Raw genomic sequence first — 18,136 nt, 5'->3', positions numbered from 1 at the left:
TTTTTGTTGTCTTTTATTCTCAAAATAAAAATATTAAAAAACAACTAAAAACACTCCTAAAAAATATACAAAAAAAAAAAAACAGCTTTAACATTTATGTCGCATGATAATACTTTTACAAACGAAAAACAAAAAACACCCCAAAACACTTTTAACTGTTTGGTTATATATATTGTATTGTCTCACATTGATTATTAGTGTGTATTTGTATTATTGGCCTTTATATATATATATATATATATATATATATATATATAGTATTACGTGTGATTCAATATAATTTTATTATTATTATTTTTTATATATATGGTATCATAGAAGATGATGACACACCTCTTCACAAATTCACATCCTTCCAAATGGCTTGCATAATCTAAATGATTATCCAATTATAATTATTTTAGTCATTGAGCCATGTATAATTATTTTGATTAGAAAAAAAAAAAAAAAACCATGTATAATTATTTTAGTCTAAGTTATTGTTTTCGAATTAAACACACTACGATCATCTTAAAAAAAATGACAATTGTTTTTTATTAGGCTATTCAAATTTCATAAAAATTTGGACAGAATAAAAGAGCAATGGTGACTTGCTCAACACATATGAGTTTCATAATCTCTCTCTAGTAAATTTTGGATAGCTTAATACGAGAAGCAGAGACGGAGACAGTAGGGAACCGGCAGGGGCTAGGGTCCCACCCAAATTACAAGAAAAAAAAAATTTAAGGTAAAAAGATTTTGCTAATTGGTCCCTCCCCAATTTTTTTTTTGCCATAGGTCCTCCCAAAACTCAAAGCTGATTCTGTTCCTAACGAGGAGGATGCCAATCTTCGTAAAAAGTTAAAAATAATTTTATATACCACATTTTTCTTCTATAATATTAATATTTATTTATTTTTTAATAATAAATATTTCAAGGATTATTGCACGTTAGCCTTGTGAGTTTCTATTATTGTATTCAAGTTAATCCTAAAAAAGCAGTGTCTCTCGAAAACGCTAAAACGTTGCCGTTTGGTTCACTCGGTCGAATCAAGTCACACCTCTTTCCACCGCTTCAGCTTCTCTTCCCTCGCTTCGATCAAACCAAGTAGAACACATATAAACTACGCCAGGCTCGTTTTGGCTGTGGATTTCTGAGAACCCTAATACGTAGGTTAGTAGTAGTTGCAGAATCTTCTAGGGCTTAAAACTTTTTAGCAGCATAATCACGATTACTGAACGACTACAATTTAGTTAAGGAAGGAGATTACGTGAAGTAATCGCTTCCAACGACAGGGTAAGCATGAAGGAAGTTGTGACCATCCAAGTCGGAAGTTTCGCCAACTTCATCGGCTCTCACTTCTGGAACTTCCAGGTACTGATTTTACAAACTTCTTCGTTTCTCTGTAAATATTGTGATTATAAACTTAATATAAATGTCGCATTTGAGAATCATTTACAGATTTTTTATTTGCATGTAATTACTCTGTATATAGAAATTACGTGAAGAACTCCTTTGATTCTGTGATTATAGAGGTTATTTGAAGTTATTTAGGCATTTTTAAAAAGTGATGTATTATTAATTAACTTCGTGTGCTTGATATGCTGAAGGATGAGTTGCTTGGGTTGGCTGAGGATCCTTCTAGTGATCCAGTATTCAAGAATCATTCTTTAAACATGGACGCGCTCTACCGTTCTGGCGAGACACAACAGGTAGAAATTTATGACATTCAAGTGAAATTTAAGAAGATTTTCTGCAATCGTTGTTACTTAAAAGCTTAAATGATTTTGTTAGTGGCTCATTTGTTTTGGTGTGTTGATATTGTTTCAGATAGTCCATCGTTAACTCATTGTTATTGAAAGAACGTTTAGCAAAATATAAGTAAGGTTCTCTATGTTTATATGGAAGAAGTACATACTTTTCAACCACAATTTTTATTTCCTTCTCTTTTTTCTTTTGAACACCTCCCCTTTTTTTTTTTCTTGAGATTAATGCGTGTCGTTTTTCTGCTTATAATTGTCATATTAAGTAGCGATAGGATTTTGTTATTCTTGTACATTTGATTTTTTTTTTTTTTTTTCAATGTTTTCTCCCATTTAATATTTATGCTTTCTTAGGATGAAGAAATATTTGCCCTTGAGATTGTCTCATGCTAGACCATTGTGAACTGATTTGCTGTAAATCTAAGGACTTGCTTTTGTTATTTCTACCTTGCACAGTTTTTGTGGAGATACATTGCTAACAGCATCGCTGCCAAAACATGTGCAGGGCACCCTTACATATACTCCGCGCCTGGTTTCAGTTGACTTCCAAGGTACTTAATTTATCTACCATGTTACAAGAATACTTGCTCTAGAATTCTTTTTGCCTTGGATAATGGTATCTATCTATTAATATAACTGTGTCTATTTACATAATCTCTGTATGTGGTAGTAGCATTTGAGATGACAAGGATTCTTTTCATTCTGGATAAGTGGCCACATATCTTGCTTGTCGTCCACCTTTTTGGCTCATCTCTTGTAAATGTACTAGTTTTGAAAAATGATGTCATTCCTGACTTGTGAAGTGAAGCCCAATCATTATCCATAAATTCAGCGTAGAACTGGATTGTTCTCAAACTGTAGTTGACTATGAATTCTGTATAATTTTTGGTGCTTTGGTAAATTGCCTACAAGTCTTATTGGCCATCTACATGCTACTCTTAACACATGATCATTTTATTAGTAAGTAACAGATGCACTATGAGATTTGAACCCATGACCACACCCTCTATCTCATTCTTATTGGGGGAGGAAGTTTCATTTGTGCCATGAGTCATTGTCTGCTCAGAAACATGATTTAGTTCAAGTTGGTGCCCTATCATTTCTCTTCTACACTCTGGGGGCGTTTTTCAACTTTGGATGGAAATAGACATGAGAAAAACATAAACATCATAGTTGTAGTGCCCCCTAGACATGATCTTGAGGATGGGAACAACATGGTTCCTGGATATCATTTCCTGAAATCTATTTTCAAATTTCCATAATCAAACTGTAGACAGGTCCTTTTCGATGTACATCTCCCAAGTGCCAAGGAGAGCATTATGTCTGGCTAATGGTGGTCTGTTTTGTGTGGGGTGTTAGTTATGACCTCCATCAATTTCTTTGCTACTTTATTTTTATCATAAACTTGTTAAAAGATTAATGATAGATCAAAATCCTTGCTTATCTTTCATTAAAAACATCTCAATCAATAGAAACTGATATTAGTGTAAAATTGACAGTGGAGGATCTATCATTTGTCATTTCATTTTGGATTCGTGTTTCTCACTTGAAATCAATTCACTGGGGAGTTTTTTTTTGACATTATAGGGTCACTTGGATCTATGAGTTCATGTGGTTCATTATATAACAAGGTTGCATCTGCACCACCAGATGTTATCACATGGTGAGAATTTTTTTGTATATATTTTAATATTAGCAGCTCCAATATTCTGTTTCTTATTAGTGATTTTGGTTTTACAAAAGTATGATTTTAATATTATTATTGTTTTGCATGCATGTTTGAAATGATGGCTTTATTAGTGATTTAGTTTTGTTAGTCGCATTAATTTTTGAGGTGGTATTTTAAAATAGTCGAGGTCTGTGCAAATAATATATAGTCTAATTTCTGCCATTTAGAACACTCTCAACTGTTGAAAACATATGTCCCCTCATGATAATATCTTCTAATAGTGTGTTCTTCCTGTGTGATTCGAATTTAACATTAGTTGGCCTCATTCAATTACATGTCAACTAAGATTGCAAACCTTAGATTTTCATCTGATCTATTCGTCTGTGACCATTATTTCCAATGGAACCAAGCACTTCAAGCTTTTCTGTTTGAGCATTTTTTTTATGTTGTTTACTCTTAGTCATTACATGCTTTGGGCCCTACCGGTGTAATGAAGATTCTGCATGTTCTTTGATCTGTCTTACATCATTCGTATATCCATATGCTGCAATTTGCAGAAACAGTGCGCTGGATTACGGTAATGCTAGCATGCTCATACCTACTTTTTAGTATATTTTTGTGTTGTAGCTTCCTGGATGTAATTAGTCTTTTAATCACATGTTTTCTCACCTAAAAGGAGAGTGCCTAGATATATTAACATTTAGAGAATCATAGGTGTGACATGAACTCAGTCTCATTAACCTCTAGAGGCTTCTTGAAGCAATGTACCCCCTAAGTAAAGCAACAAATCTGTGAGCCTGCTGAGAGTGGAATTATTTCCACATATGGTCCTGTAATCTTTTTGCTGTGGTGTTAATGAATTGAATATCTGTAAACCAATGTGCAGGACTGGTAATGTTTCCACTCATGCAGCTGAACCTAGAAGGAGAAATTTATTCTTGCAAAGATTGCATGAAGAAGAGCAGGAGCATTTGACTCCAGTGGATGGCGTCAATGATGTAAGGAATAGTCCCCAACGAGAAATTCAGGATGAGGATATAGTCGAATCCTTAGAAAACGGTGTTCAATATTGGACAGACTTCTCAAAAGTTCATTACCATCACCAAAGTTTACATGAACTGAATGGATTATGGATGGACGCTCAGGAATTTGACAATTATGGAATTGGAAGGGATGCCTTCTCTTGGGCTTTACGAGGAGAAGAAATTAGTGACAGGCTTCGCTTTTTTGTAGAAGAGTGTGACCATATTCAGGTATATAACAAAAGCTTCTCACATTTGGTTTGATCATATCAGGGGAAACTCCAATATTATCGGTCTTATGTCCTTATTTTTATATTTTACCCCAACATTGATGCAATGTACAGAAATCTGTGATATTCACTTTATGAAGTTCAAGATTAATAATATCTTGCTGCATGTCCCTTGAAGTTAGGAGTGGGTGAAGATTTCGATTTCTCACCTATATATATTATGATTCGAGTCTTCCTTATATGAGCAAAATGCCCTATATTTTATGTCCAAGTTATCTTATAGTTTATTATCAAAAACTTTCTTTTACTTTTTTCTTTTAATAAGTTTATAGAAGTAAAAAGATGAATGGAGAAACTTATACTGGTGTTCAAATGGTAATTACCATTTTGCTATCTCAATTTTTCTTGGTTTGAGGAGGATGGGACCTTTTCTTGGATGGCTTTAGAATTTCTCAGTACCAAGTTTTGTACTACCTATAGTACTGGGGATTGTTGCCTATAAGGTAAAATTTGCATCCAAGAACACAATCCTTGGTGTGCTTCTCTCAAATGGAGCATTGTGATCGTCACTTGTCAACAAGGGTTGGCAGTCTCTACTACAAGCGTTTGAATATTGTCAAGTTTGTTAGTGTTACATTACTTGTCTGGGATCTGAAATTGTATCAGATAGAGCCTGAAGCCGATATTTCTGTTCTTTATTTGGACCAAGTATACATTCATGGTTTAACCATATTTCCTTCTTGTCATCATTACTCTATCTAAATTTTGTGTATGATTTCATTTTAGGCTCCTTTTATTTTGAGTAATTTTAAAACCTGTTTTCTAGATCATTCAATATTGCCTGTAATCATTATCTTTGTGGCTATAAAACAATGTGCAAGGTCTGCTTTCTTTATAAGGTCTGTGATCGTTCCACATGACAGGCCTATTGAGAGCATCCTTGGATTTCAAGAACGTGGTCAGATATCTAAACCAATGAAGCATGATTATTGGGATGGTTAGAGGCTAGCTTCATGAACTTTATGTTGACCTTTTGCATATTGATGCTTGGATTAAATTTAGTCTGGAAAACTGTCTACTTGCAGAGATAGAGTTTAGCTTGCAGGCACTTTTGTGTATGCCCATTGATGCTGGGATTCTCAATATGAATTCTGATTTGATCTATAATCTATATGCTTCTTTTTCTTTGTTGCTGAATCTTTGGTAATTTTGACAGGGTTTTCAGTTCATTGTCGACGATTCAGGCGGTTTCTCCTCTGTAGCTGCAGATTTTCTGGAGACTATTGCCGATGAATACACAAACACACCTGTGTTGCTCTATTCTGTCAGGGATCCTGCTTCTCACACGATCCATAAAAGCCAGAAGCAAACAATCTCTAAGAAACTTCATGATGCAGTTTCATTTTCAAGACTGTCATCCTTCTGTAAACTGATCGTGCCAGTTGGTCTCCCCTCCTTGAGTAAGCAAGCAATAGTATAGATGTGGAATGTATTATTTCAGATGTTTCTCTACCCATCCTTAGTAATGCGTTGTTGCTATTAATGTGCCATTTCTTTACCATGTTGACTTTGAAGCTTTTTTTCCCAGTGTCTGGTTCTTGTGTCCTATAAACCGGGTTTTGTTGATTGTCTTGATATTGATGCATTTGCTAATTGTGACAATAGTGACATGTTTTATTCTTATATCGACTATATTGATCCTGGCATTATGGATTTAGCTGGGTCCTATTTGTCATGTTGAATCAGTCTATACTCTTCGATAGTGATACATTTCAACTGTCTTCAGTCCCCCGCCCCCTTTTTTTCCTATATAAGTATGTTTGTGTTATTATGAAGGTCAAGCTTCCCCGTACCTCCGCATTGAAGATGAGAGGCCTTACCACTGCAGTGCCGTTTATGCTGCTGCACTGCACTCTATTAGTCTCCCATTCCGAATGGAACCACTTGGTCCCACTGCTGATTCACGTTATGTTTCCGGTGCTGTCGACATCAATGGTCTCATACAAATGCTAGCAGGGGGAGCTAGGCGGAATATGGTGGCTATTTTGGATGTTGCAATGCCAGCACCTTATTTGACTGGTAAATATCTGAATGGCTTTTCAGGAGGGCAGGGTAGAGGCCTTTTGTATCCCCTCAACAATTCTTCCTTTCAAGCAATGAGCTTGGTTAATTATTTGTAATTCTGGAATCCAGGGAAACAGGTTGGGCAATCTTTGCTAGGGAATTTACAGACGTTGACACCTGAGATAGCAGAGGATGTGGAGGACTTGCAATCGGTGGAATCCATGACCATCCATGGAGCCCTTGGGTCAGGTACTTTTAGAATCTATGCATGTGTCATGATCTTTATTTTTCTTGTCCTAGTCTGCTGGACATTGTTAAATGTGCTCCTAAAGAACTGTTCTCATTTATCTGCTTCAATCCATATTTTATGATCCTAATCTCCATCTATACTACATTACTATCTTATTTATTGTTCTGGATGTCAAGTAGGCTTTACTGGCAAGAAGAATGAAATAAAAGGCTTCTTGTTCCCCTGGAAACATTTTTCAAAGGATGTGTTTAGCCAACAATTCTAAATCCATTATTAAAATAATTTATTGGCTTGTCTCCTGCTAATTGGAAGAGACGTAAAATTTCTTATCAGAGGTTTTAATTTTTGGAGTTGGAGGTTCACCTGCGGGATTTTCAGGATCACATTTATCTTACTTCAAGACCACTAAATTATTCAATAGGAATTGGATGGACCTTTAAAGTCTGTCTGTGAAGTTTGACTAGTGTTGGGCTTAGCTTAATGATGTATTTTTTCTTCTTCCTTGTTTCTTCTTGCCATTTTCTTTACTGGGAGAAAATAAGGTAGATACATGACAATGGAGTCCGTCCTAACTTTGCTTGCAGTAGGCTCTTAAGTATGCCAGGCTAAAGTACTTATTACAGACCATTACTCTGTGTTTGATGAGGATTCCATGCATTTAATGTTTGATTTATTGTTTTGTTATACAGGAGGCCATCGGGCTTCAGTTTCTGATGTAAAGGATGTGGTTAATGCTGCTTATGAAAAGGCAATGACAAGACCAATGTTCTGCAATCTATCAGTGGCTCTTTGTCCTCTTCCAATACCTTTGCCTTTTCCTAAAATATTTGGGAACCTTGTTGGCCAACATGGTGAGCTGTTGGGTAGTCCAGTCAATACTTCTCCTTTGAGGGGATCACTTGACATCCATTCCATCCCATTGGCGGGTAGACTACGATCTAGCAGTGCTGTCTTGCCATTTTTGGAGAATAGATTGGGAAATCTTCGTAGATTTGGAACTCAGCAAGGAGCAGCTGGGGCTGACTTAGTTAGGAGATGGGGATTTGGAATGGATGAATTAGAAGACATGGGAGAGACGCTCTCTAAAATGGTTGTGGAATTGGATCCTTATTCTCAGATGTCGTCAGATTCAGATTGAGTTTCTGGTGAGTGTGAATATTGGTTTCTTTTTCATTTGTTTTCTCCAAGTTACACTTTTTAGAAGAAAATGGTTGACCCATGTATCTCTGATAGTTTGCTGCAATGGTAATGGAGATAAATTCCACTTTCAAGGCTTCTTGTCGATCTAATGCACAGTATAAAATATTTTCTAATGTCAGATGTTGCAGAAAAATTGTGAGATCGTGTGGAAACAGGTGGCTTTGTTCAGCTTAAGCCTAACTTTGCCCCTGGTCAAAATTCTAGGCTTTGGTTGCAAATTTTTGTGGAACATATTAATCCCAATAAGTTTGGTTTATATGGAAAGTAGATAAATATAGTCAACTTCACATCTTATATATAGTACTACCAATAGTCTTTAAGCAGCTGGGTGAAGTAAGATTAATTAAAATCTTTCTTGTATATAACTGAATCTTATTATCATGATGCATGGTTAATGAAATGATTCAAATGCTGAATATTGTCTAGGATTCTTTTTTGTCAGGATATGGCTGTAGGCAGGTGGAGACATTCATTGAAGTGGGGAAATGGTTTGCCATTTGCATGGAGGAGAGCTTAAAAGCTGCACAGGATGTGGTAATTTGGTAGAGAAAGTCAAAGATAGCTGGAAGTCGGAAAGCAACCCAAAGCTGAGTAAGCTTCATTTGGTGAGAATTGAGAAAGATGCTTGTACACACTTGTATGGTGCAAGACTACTTGGAGTTCGGCTAATCACGTTTTCTTCTTTACTTTTGTATAGGGAACTTTGCAAGTCTAGGTATAAAAATTATTTACGAGGTGTCTTGCAAGATTATATTAGGGTATAACAGGCTTCAAAAAAGTTGAAAGGGGAACTACACTAATTGCCACTCTTGTAAACTCTTCGAACTTCGAAAAAAAAAAAAACTACGCCACACTTTTATGTTACCTTTCCATTAGCCTTTTTCTGTTAATTTGGAAGAAAATACCCCATGTGACCTACACGTTTGTAATTTAATTTCACTGAATTATCCATCAAGGCTTGCTTCAAAAATATATATATATTTAAAAAAATCACTTTGTCTGTCAAATCTCATGGCTATGAAGGGATTGGCAATGGAAGAAAGAGAGACCCACAGGCCATGAGTTACCACAGCCCATGGTCATAGCGATGAATCGTCCATGGGAGGTATTATGACCATATTTGTGTTACCATATTGCATCAAAATGAAAAGTAGTTTGGTTAAATACTTTTTTAACACTTGTTATTTGCTTCATTATCAAATGGTTACCCTGTTTTTAATTTTTTTAATTCAAAGCGAGAGAGGGGAAAAAAGGAAATTACATCAAATAGTTACCTTTAGCTTGAGTGGTACATGTTGCGGACATCTTATAAACGTAGTTAGTATTATTATTCATTTTCCATCCAAAAACTTATTAGTGACTACCACATATCTTATATGACACATTAGTATTATTTAAAAGTAATAATATTTTTTTTTTTAAAAAAAAAAAAACCAAAAACAAAATGAAACAAAAAATATTTAGGAGTGGCTCGACTATTCATTATGGCCATCTTGAGAGTGGCTGAACCACCCCTATGGCTATTGGGGTTGGTTCAACCACTCTTAAATGGCTAAATATGGGTTTAGCCAACCCCAGGTCAACCAAAAGGAGTGGTCACCTTGGCCATTAGGGTGCTTAGGCTAGCCTCAATTTTTTTTTCTTTTTTTGGTCTTATTTTTAAATAATGCTAATGTGGTATATGAAATACATGATAGTCACCGATATGTTTAACATTGCAAGTCGTCTAGTAAGTTTTTAGATGAAAAATAGATGAAGGTATCAACAACATTTATAAGATGTGCGCAATTAAGTATCATTTGCAACACTTATGCAAAATGGGTTGGCTATTTGATAAGAGGCAAGGTCCCATGCTAAAAAAGTATTTAACCTTAAAAAAATAACTACAATTATTAATCATAATTATTTTAATTAAAGTAACAAGAGTATACTAATTATTATTGTAATTAGTGCAAAGGCATAGCTCACAACTTTACATACGAAATCAATGCAATGTAAAAAATAAAAAATAAAAAATAAAAAGCTTCAGAACAAAAAAAATAGTCAACATAATGAAAATTGGTTAAAGAGCTTCAGAACAAAAAAATAGTCAACATGCATGTTACAAAAATTTGCGGAGTTGGTCATGTGACGGACCAACACCACTACCCTCGCTTTTCGACTGGGCTTGCTGCGCCCGTTGCTGCTGGAGCAAGAGCTGCGCCTGAAGAGGATATTGGTGGTGAGGATGGCCATGATTTTCCCTCTTGGTATAGTTGAATCGGGTAAGGGCTTTCGAACGTGCCCAGAGCCAACGAAGGCGACATAACACCACCACCACCACCACCAATATTCGTCTCATTGAGCCCTCTTGCAGTAACTGAACCACCCACAGCAGTCGAGTCGAACCCACTGTTGAAACTCACAAACTTCGGTTGTTGCCGTTGTTCTATCGCAGCCAATTGTTGAGCCTCAAATATCTCGTGTTGGTGCGAACCACCCACCGCCGTCGAGTCGAACCCACTATTGAAACTCACAAACTCGGGTTGTTGCTGTTGTTCTATCGCAGCCAATTGTTGAGCCTCAAATATCTGGTGTTGGTGCGAACCACCCACCGTTGTCGAGTCGAACCCACTATTGAAACTCACAAACTCCGAGTACTGCTGTTGTTGTTTATATGTCCGCGAAATCTCCTGCTGTTGTTGCCTACCACGTGTTGGAACCCCATAATTGGGAATCCCCAGCATTGGCGACATGTTGTACGGTAAAACAGAAGGATTCCTCGGGTGCACCTAAAATAACAGTTAGCTATTCAATTCAATCAAACGTTTGTAAAAACAGATAATTCATCGTACATTAATTATCAGTACCTGAGGTTGAATAATGGGGAACAAAGCCTGAGGGCCAATGTAGGTGGCGAGCTCCTTTTTGGCATCGATGACATCGGTCTTAACCTCCCTGAGACTATCCTGGAGAAGGGAGATGCGCCCTACGATGCCCATGACGGGGTTATGCAGGCGCATCTCTGCCTCGTACACCAGCGAGTTCGCTGCGTATTGGCGATGCGACGGGTCGAGCTCGTTGAGTAGCTTGCCCACGTTGCTGGCGCCGAAGACATTGTTTAGGGTCGCGAAGTTCTCCGTCAGCTCCGGTGGGAAATACGGGGCGAACTCGCAGTCGGGCGTGCACTTTCGCCTCAAAAACTTGCACGCCCCGCACCGTGTGTTCCTTGACGCCATTTCGAAGCATAATGAGAAAACAATTAAGACACAAATAAATCAAACATACAGTACTAGGCTTTATGCTGAAAGAAACTCGTACTATACTGCAAGAAGAAGGAAAAATTGAACCGGACCAAACGAATCGTTTTGGAAGCAAACAAAGGCAGGCTTCCACTACGTACGCTAGAGAGAGACAGTGATACAGAAAATCGGTTGTGAAATGACCAGAAATGCAAAAAGCAATAGAAATGTCGGGATGAACATCAAGAAGCTCTCATATTTATCTATCTCAAAACAAGAACTAATTAATCCGTCTCAGAATTAAAGAAAATATTGGAGTGTGATGTGATCACTGAATCATGCAAATCTTCTTGAGGCCGAAAGTATATATATATCCCAATGACCAAAATCAAAGCGTACGTGAAAGATGAGAACCTCACCTTGGGGGTCCGATCATCAGCCACTTTCCCTTCTCTCTTTCCCTCTCTATCTCTGGGTCCATTCCAAAGCCACGAAACACCTGCGAGAAAACGTCGACGGTTGCGCGTGGGGAGAGACTACTCAACTAAGTAGAGCAAAATGGAGATAGAGAGAGCTCTACGTACTGTCTATATATAGTTCGTGTGCAAAAGAGCCCTTGTTCCGATCCCGTCAAAGAAAAATAAAATGTTCTCAAAAAAAGAAAACGATACGATGAAGGAAGAAAAGGGTGGCAACTTTGTTAATTGTTATGATCTATGTGATGTAACTAACTAACTAATTAACTAACTAATACATGAGTGTAGGAGTGGCGGCTCTTTGTACTCTTCCAATACCTTTGCCTTTTCCAAAAATATTTGGGAACCTTGTTGGCCAATATATATGGTTGATTAATACTTGTCCTTAATTTGAGAGGATCACTTGACATTATTGGAACAGATAAATCACAAACAACCGATTGTGATAAAGATAATGACAAATGACCTTTGTTCAAACAGAAACTCTTAGAGGAACAAGAACTGAAGTGAATTACTTCTCAAAAACAATTTGTATAAAATTAGGTTTCTATCGGTTATTGATTTAGTAAACAAAACAATTTCTTTATTATTATAAATAATAAAACACAAAAACTAAATTATTCTATATGGTATCAGAGCCAGGTTCAATTGGCTGTGGCCCACCGTTTAGCTTGGATCCATTCCATCCCATTGGTGGTGGGTAGGGTGGACTACGTTCTAGCTAGCAGTGCTGTCTTGCCATTTTTGGAGAATAGAATGGGAACTAAATCTTCCTAGATTTGGAACTCGATCAGCAAGGAGAAGAAAATGGTTGACCAATGTATGGATATGGTGGAGACATTCATTCTAAGTGTGGCATGGAGGAGAGAGCTTAAAAGCTAGCTGCACAAGATGCGGTAATTTGGTAGAGAAAGTCAAGGAGATAGCTGAAAGTCGGAAAGCAACCCAAAGCTGAGTAAACTTCATTTGGTGAGAATTGAGAAATTAAGATGCATGTAATAAGCACGTGTATGGTTCGGCCTATCATGTACGTTTTCTTCTTTATTTTTGTAAAAGGAACTTTTGTAAAACAAGGTTAGAGTATGACAAGCTTCAAGAGAATTGAAAGGGGAACTTGTAAACTCCTCCTCAAACTTCAAACTACGCCACAATTTTATGTTACCTTTCTATTAGCATTTTGTGTTAATTAAATTGGAAGGCAATCAATCCATGTGACTTACACGTGAGTAATTTAATTTGACTGAATTATCCATTATAGCTTCCTTCAAATATATATACTTTTTTTTTTTTTTTTTAACACGTTATTTGCTTCATTATCAAATAGTCACCTCTCGCTTTGCAAATTTAAAGTGTTATGAATGGTACGTGTGGTTGTAGACATCTTTTAAATGTAGTTAGTATTTTTATTCATTTTTCATCTAAAATATTAATGACATGTCATGTCAAACCAATTATCAGTAACTACCACATAACTTGTATGGCACATTTGCAAATTTGTTGAATATTGTGATACTTAACAAAGTAAAAAGTAAATAATTATTTTATTCTCTATTCTCTCATCTCAAACAATTTGAAGTGGTTTTGTAAAGAAATTAAAATAAGAATAAAAAAATATTTACATAAAGTAATGAAGGTGAGATATGTGGGGTACTGTCTTGGAAAATTGGTAATTAAAAATAAAAAAGTGAATTTCCCAGCTAAAATTTGAATAAAGTTTAGAGAATGCATGGTACGTAAATGATGAAAGTTGAAAAATGCTAATTAAAAAGCTTCCCAAATTCTGATTTACATTTTCTAAGGATGTGCCCCACGGCCCCCACTACTGATAAAAAATAAAAAAAATTTAAAAAAATGGCGATATCAGATTTCTATGGGCTACCGGCCCATTTATGAAAAGACAAGCCTATTTTATCACATGAAACGATAAAGCCCATTCATTAATATTTGCACTGCATCTACGTATCTACCACTCAGAAATCCTCATATGCAGAGGCATAAAGTTCACATACGAAATCATCTACCGGAAGGGTTTATGAATACAATGTAAGAAAGAAAGAATGAAAATTGTTTAATGACCAACACCCTTACCCTTACGCTTCTCATCACTTTCTGACTGGGCTTGCTGAGTTTGTTGATTCTGTTGGTGTAACTGCTGGAGCTGCGTCTGAAGTGGATGGCCGTGGTGTTCCACTACTTGTTGTGGTGATTGAATCTGGTAAGGGTTTTCAAACGTGCCCGGTGCCAGCGAAGGCGACATAACACCACCATCACCAGCAATATTCGTCTGCGCAGTAACTGAATTACCCGCCGCAGCGGGGTCGAACCCACTATTGAAGCCCACAAGCTTCTGTTGCTGCTGCTGTTCTCTCGCAGCCACAGCCGCAAGCAATTGCTGAGCGTCAATTGACTGGTGCTCGTGGTGCTGGCTTGAACCATCCGCCGCAGCTGGGTCGAACCCATCATTGAAACTCATAGGCTTCGGCTCCATTAGTAGTTCATGTAGCCGCAAAAGCTCACGTTGCTCTATTTCGGCCAGCTCATATGCCCGCAAAATTTGCTGTTGCACAGCAGCCTCAAATATCTGTTGCTGGGGCTGAGACTGGATCTGTGGCTCGTAGGTGGCGAGATCCTTTCTGATAGTGATGATATTGGTCTGAACCTGCTGTAGGCTCTGATGGAGAATTGCGGCGAGGTCTACGCAGCCGCGGACGGAGTCGCGCCTGGGGGACCGGTCCCCCAGGCACGACTCCGCCTCGTCGGCTAGCGAGTTCACGGTGTTCTCGCACTGCGACGGGGGGAGATCTTTGAGCTGCTGGGCCACGGTGCTGGAGCCGAAGACTTTGTGCACGTTCGCGAACTTCTCCGGCTGGTCTGGTGCGAAATACGGCGCAAACATGCAGTCGTTCGTGCACTTTTGCCTCAGACACTTGCACGCCGGGCACGGTTTTACTCTCGGTGCCATTTCGAAGCTAATGAGAAAACAAGATATGTACAAATAAATCAAACAGTAGGGAGAGAAAGGAAAACGAAGCCGCTCATTGTGGAAGAAGAAGAAAAAATTGAACCGAACCAAACGGATCGTAGAGAGACAGTGAAACAGAAAATCTTTGTGAAATTACGATAAATTCGAAAACCAATAGAAATTTCGCCATGATCAAGAACCTTCTCATCTTTCTCTATCTCAAGACAAGAACTAAAGAAAATATTGGAGTGTAACCGAATCATTCAAATCTTCTTGATGAGGCCGAAAGTATCCAAACAACGAGAATCTTTTATTCAATTGTTCTTTTTTTTTGGCGGGGGGGCATATACGACCAAAATCAAAGCGTACGTAAAAGACTCAAAGAAAGATGAGAACCTCACCTCTGGTTTACTTTTTGGATTTCTCTGAACTCCGTTCCGATCAACGTCTCTGGCTCTTCTCTCTTTCCTTCTCTGTCTCTCGATGCCTTCCAAGGCCACAAAACACCTACGAGAAAACATAAGAATCTGAGAACCGAAAACGTGGACGTTTGCGCACGGGGAGAGACTACTCAACGAAGTAGAGAAAAATGGAGATGGAGAGAGCTTTACAGTCTATAGTTCGTGTGCGAGAGAGCCCTTGTTTCGATCTTCAAGTTTCACGATCCCACCAGAGAAAAATAAAATGTTCTCAAAAACGTCAAAAAAGAAGAAGAAAACGATATGATGAAGGAAGAAAAGGGTGACCATAATATATATTATATATATACACTTTAACTAACTAACTAACTAGTAAGTACGTAGTAACGATCAGAGTATTGCAGGGATCGAGAGACTACGTTCTTGCTAAAATCTTTCTCAGTCGGGCATCGAGGAAAAGAAAAGTCGAATATGAGAAAGGCGCTAGGCGTTGTAGTCTCATTTTGAGCATGAATATTATGACCATCTCTTTATATATGCATTCAATCATCGTACCCTTCATCAGAAACATTTGGAGAAACATAAGAAGAAATCCACTCAATCCAGATCAACTGATTGAATTGAGTAGACTTTCTTCAGCTAAACTGTTAATTAACATGCATGCATGCTTTATCAGGCATTTAGCAGTGAAAATGGTTGCTGGCTTTATCAGGCATTTTGCAGTGAAAATGGGTTGGGTGTGATCATATATATGTATAAAAGTACAATTCTGGTATTCAATTCTTACAAAAGCCTAGGTTGGTCTACGCCCCAATACTTGATAAGGCTTTTGTGCCATTATTGTACAAAGTGGTGTGTTTGGACCCCAACTTTACAGCCAAACCGAATACTTTTTTTGTTTCCCTGCCTGCAGAATACTCACAACTTTGTAACATACTTGTCTTGTCATGAAACAAAAGGTTCTACACATTTATATCTTAGGTTGTCATTTGTTTGTATTATTTTGTAATTTACTTTGAGATGCAAGAAAAATACTTCTGGATTATTGCCTATCTGTATGCCAAAAAGTAGAAGGACCAAAAAGAGGGAGAGAAAACACGAAAGAGGCAAGATTATATGTATTCGAATCTTAAGGAGGTAATTAATAATATGAAGGAAGAACAAGAAGAGATCTCAGGATAAGAGACTGGAAGAATGACAAGAGATTATTTGTCTTACAAAGGAAAGGCTAGTGTTTGACCAATCGAAAGAGGGAAAAGGAAGCTAATCTTCTTAAGAGGCAAAGTCTTGAGATAGAAATTATGGGTATGGGATACAAGCAACATGTCTCCAATTAAAAAATAATATTTTTCATTCACGTCAAATGAAAATCATTGAAAAACGTAGAGTCAATACCATTTGAGATTGACTAAATGTTTTTACATTGATGTATTTTGTGGAAAGTCTATTTTGCGTACGTGCTAAATAGTTAGTGTGTGAATATAGTCCAATGTATTTTGTGGAATGTCTATTTTGTGAACTAAATAGCTAGTTTGTGAACATGGTCCAATGTTAGAATGTAGTTAGAACAATTAACATGCAAGTCTATTTTGTGGTGATATAGTTTGAACAATATTGGAATGTAATTATTTTGTGGACTAAAGTCTATTTCTAGCTTCTTGGTTTTTGTTGACAAGCAAGTCTATTTTGTGGTGATATAATTGGAATATACTCTAGATAACATAAAGAGTAACCTTACATGAAATTAGAAATTACAAGCTAGTGAGCTACCAAGTAAGTTAAGATTATTTTCGTATATAATGTTGGCAATTAAATACGACATCTGAAAAATATAACTGTCGAAAAATATTATAGTTATAAAAATGATTGTTTAAAAAATAATTCCCGGTGAAAAATCAGTGTTAAAAAAATTACCATTTTGAAAAAAATAAAGAAAGAAATACAATTTTTTGAAAAAAAATAAAGATAAAATCTTTCTGCCGCAGAGGGCTTTGGTAAGGGTTAAGCTCACATTTGAGACACCCATAAGAAGAAGACCCATCATCTTGTTTGTGCTTCCACCCAGAAACCAGTGAAAAACTTTTCTCTTGAACACAAGGTACTTTGCTAAATAGTATTAGATTGATGTCCTTTATGTGTTTTGTTGAGCATTCATCATCCATTTGTATTTCTAATTGCCGTTGAATATCCTACTGAGACCCTTGGCATAGATGATCTACCAGAATGAGCTAGTATTTGTATCCAACTCATCTATGAATATTTCCTCTCAATTTTTGTTGGTGGTGAAGTTAATGGGGGCAAAGCAACCCTGTCATGTCTATGAATATCGTGAAAACTCGAGATTCAACTGGACATTGTAAGGTGTCGGCAACATGGTCATTGGGGTATGGACTGTTTCATTCCTTGAAAACAAAAGACAGAGGGAAATCGGATAGATTGGTTTCCCATTTGTCTCATAAACTTCTTGGAGGTGTCCAATGTTGCCTGATTATATGCATTAATTAATCATTACTCAAGCAACACCTAGACTTAATACTTGTAGAAGAAAAAAGAAAAAAAAAACAGAAAAAAAAGGAGTTTCCACATCCCAACCACCCCCTTCCCTTCTTTACTCGAAAATAAAACATAATTACATCTGTATCTGTGCTTAATTACCTATTGCTCATATATCGTATCTCTATAGGCATTCAAACACGTTTCTTAGGTACGTATGTATTTGTCAATTCTTCAATGGAAATGATTCCAATAATAGAGCTTTAAAATGTGTATTTGCACACTATATTTCTACGTATTTTAATGTTTCTTTAGACAGCATGCCCTGCACTCTGTTTGATAATATATCATTTGACATTGTCAAAAGTTAACCAGACATGGTTAGGT

At 37.0% G+C, this 18,136-nt stretch overlaps 2 protein-coding genes and 1 pseudogene across 4 annotated transcripts; 1 reads left to right on the top strand and 2 right to left on the bottom strand.

Annotated features, from left to right (window-relative positions):
- The first annotated feature begins 1,027 nt into the window (after positions 1-1,027).
- On the top strand, positions 1,028-9,048 carry LOC132187442 (uncharacterized). 3 transcript variants are annotated; one of them, XM_059601754.1, is made up of 11 exons: positions 1,029-1,153; positions 1,234-1,354; positions 1,591-1,692; positions 2,249-2,294; positions 3,331-3,406; positions 4,299-4,665; positions 5,881-6,124; positions 6,501-6,743; positions 6,858-6,977; positions 7,668-8,123; positions 8,621-9,048. In XM_059601754.1, the coding sequence occupies exons 2-10, from the start codon at positions 1,283-1,285 to the stop codon at positions 8,114-8,116; spliced, it is 1,719 nt and encodes a 572-aa protein (XP_059457737.1). In that variant the 5' UTR covers positions 1,029-1,153; positions 1,234-1,282; the 3' UTR covers positions 8,117-8,123; positions 8,621-9,048. The 3 variants fall into 3 exon arrangements, with proteins under 3 accessions (XP_059457736.1, XP_059457737.1, XP_059457738.1); XM_059601753.1 differs by having other exon boundaries at positions 1,028-1,354; positions 8,605-9,048; XM_059601755.1 differs by lacking the exons at positions 1,029-1,153; positions 1,234-1,354 and adding an exon at positions 1,811-1,861 and having other exon boundaries at positions 1,627-1,692.
- A 1,231-nt stretch (positions 9,049-10,279) lies between these two features.
- Positions 10,280-11,396, bottom strand: LOC132186554 (LOB domain-containing protein 36-like; annotated as a pseudogene).
- A 2,547-nt stretch (positions 11,397-13,943) lies between these two features.
- Positions 13,944-14,837, bottom strand: LOC132186553 (LOB domain-containing protein 36-like). The gene has a single exon (XM_059600530.1). It carries the CDS (start codon positions 14,835-14,837, stop codon positions 13,944-13,946), a length of 894 nt encoding a protein of 297 aa, XP_059456513.1.
- Positions 14,838-18,136: the final 3,299 nt, after the last annotated feature.

This window comes from Corylus avellana, chromosome ca7 (assembly GCF_901000735.1).
Source record: "Corylus avellana chromosome ca7, CavTom2PMs-1.0".
NCBI lineage: Eukaryota > Viridiplantae > Streptophyta > Magnoliopsida > Fagales > Betulaceae > Corylus > Corylus avellana.
Note: the sequence above shows the minus strand (reverse complement) of the source record. Positions and strands in the feature narration are given on the sequence as shown.

Excerpts from the sequence above, each read along its gene's own strand:
- LOC132187442 (XM_059601753.1), top strand. The coding sequence starts at position 1,283 with ATGAAGGAAGTTGTGACCATCCAAGTCGGAAGTTTCGCCAACTTCATC. Across the intron at positions 2,295-3,330 it reads GGTTTCAGTTGACTTCCAAG|GGTCACTTGGATCTATGAGT; the intron begins GTACTTAATTTA and ends TTGACATTATAG. Across the intron at positions 6,744-6,857 it reads GCCAGCACCTTATTTGACTG|GGAAACAGGTTGGGCAATCT; the intron begins GTAAATATCTGA and ends TCTGGAATCCAG.
- LOC132186553 (XM_059600530.1), bottom strand. The coding sequence starts at position 14,837 with ATGGCACCGAGAGTAAAACCGTGCCCGGCGTGCAAGTGTCTGAGGCAA.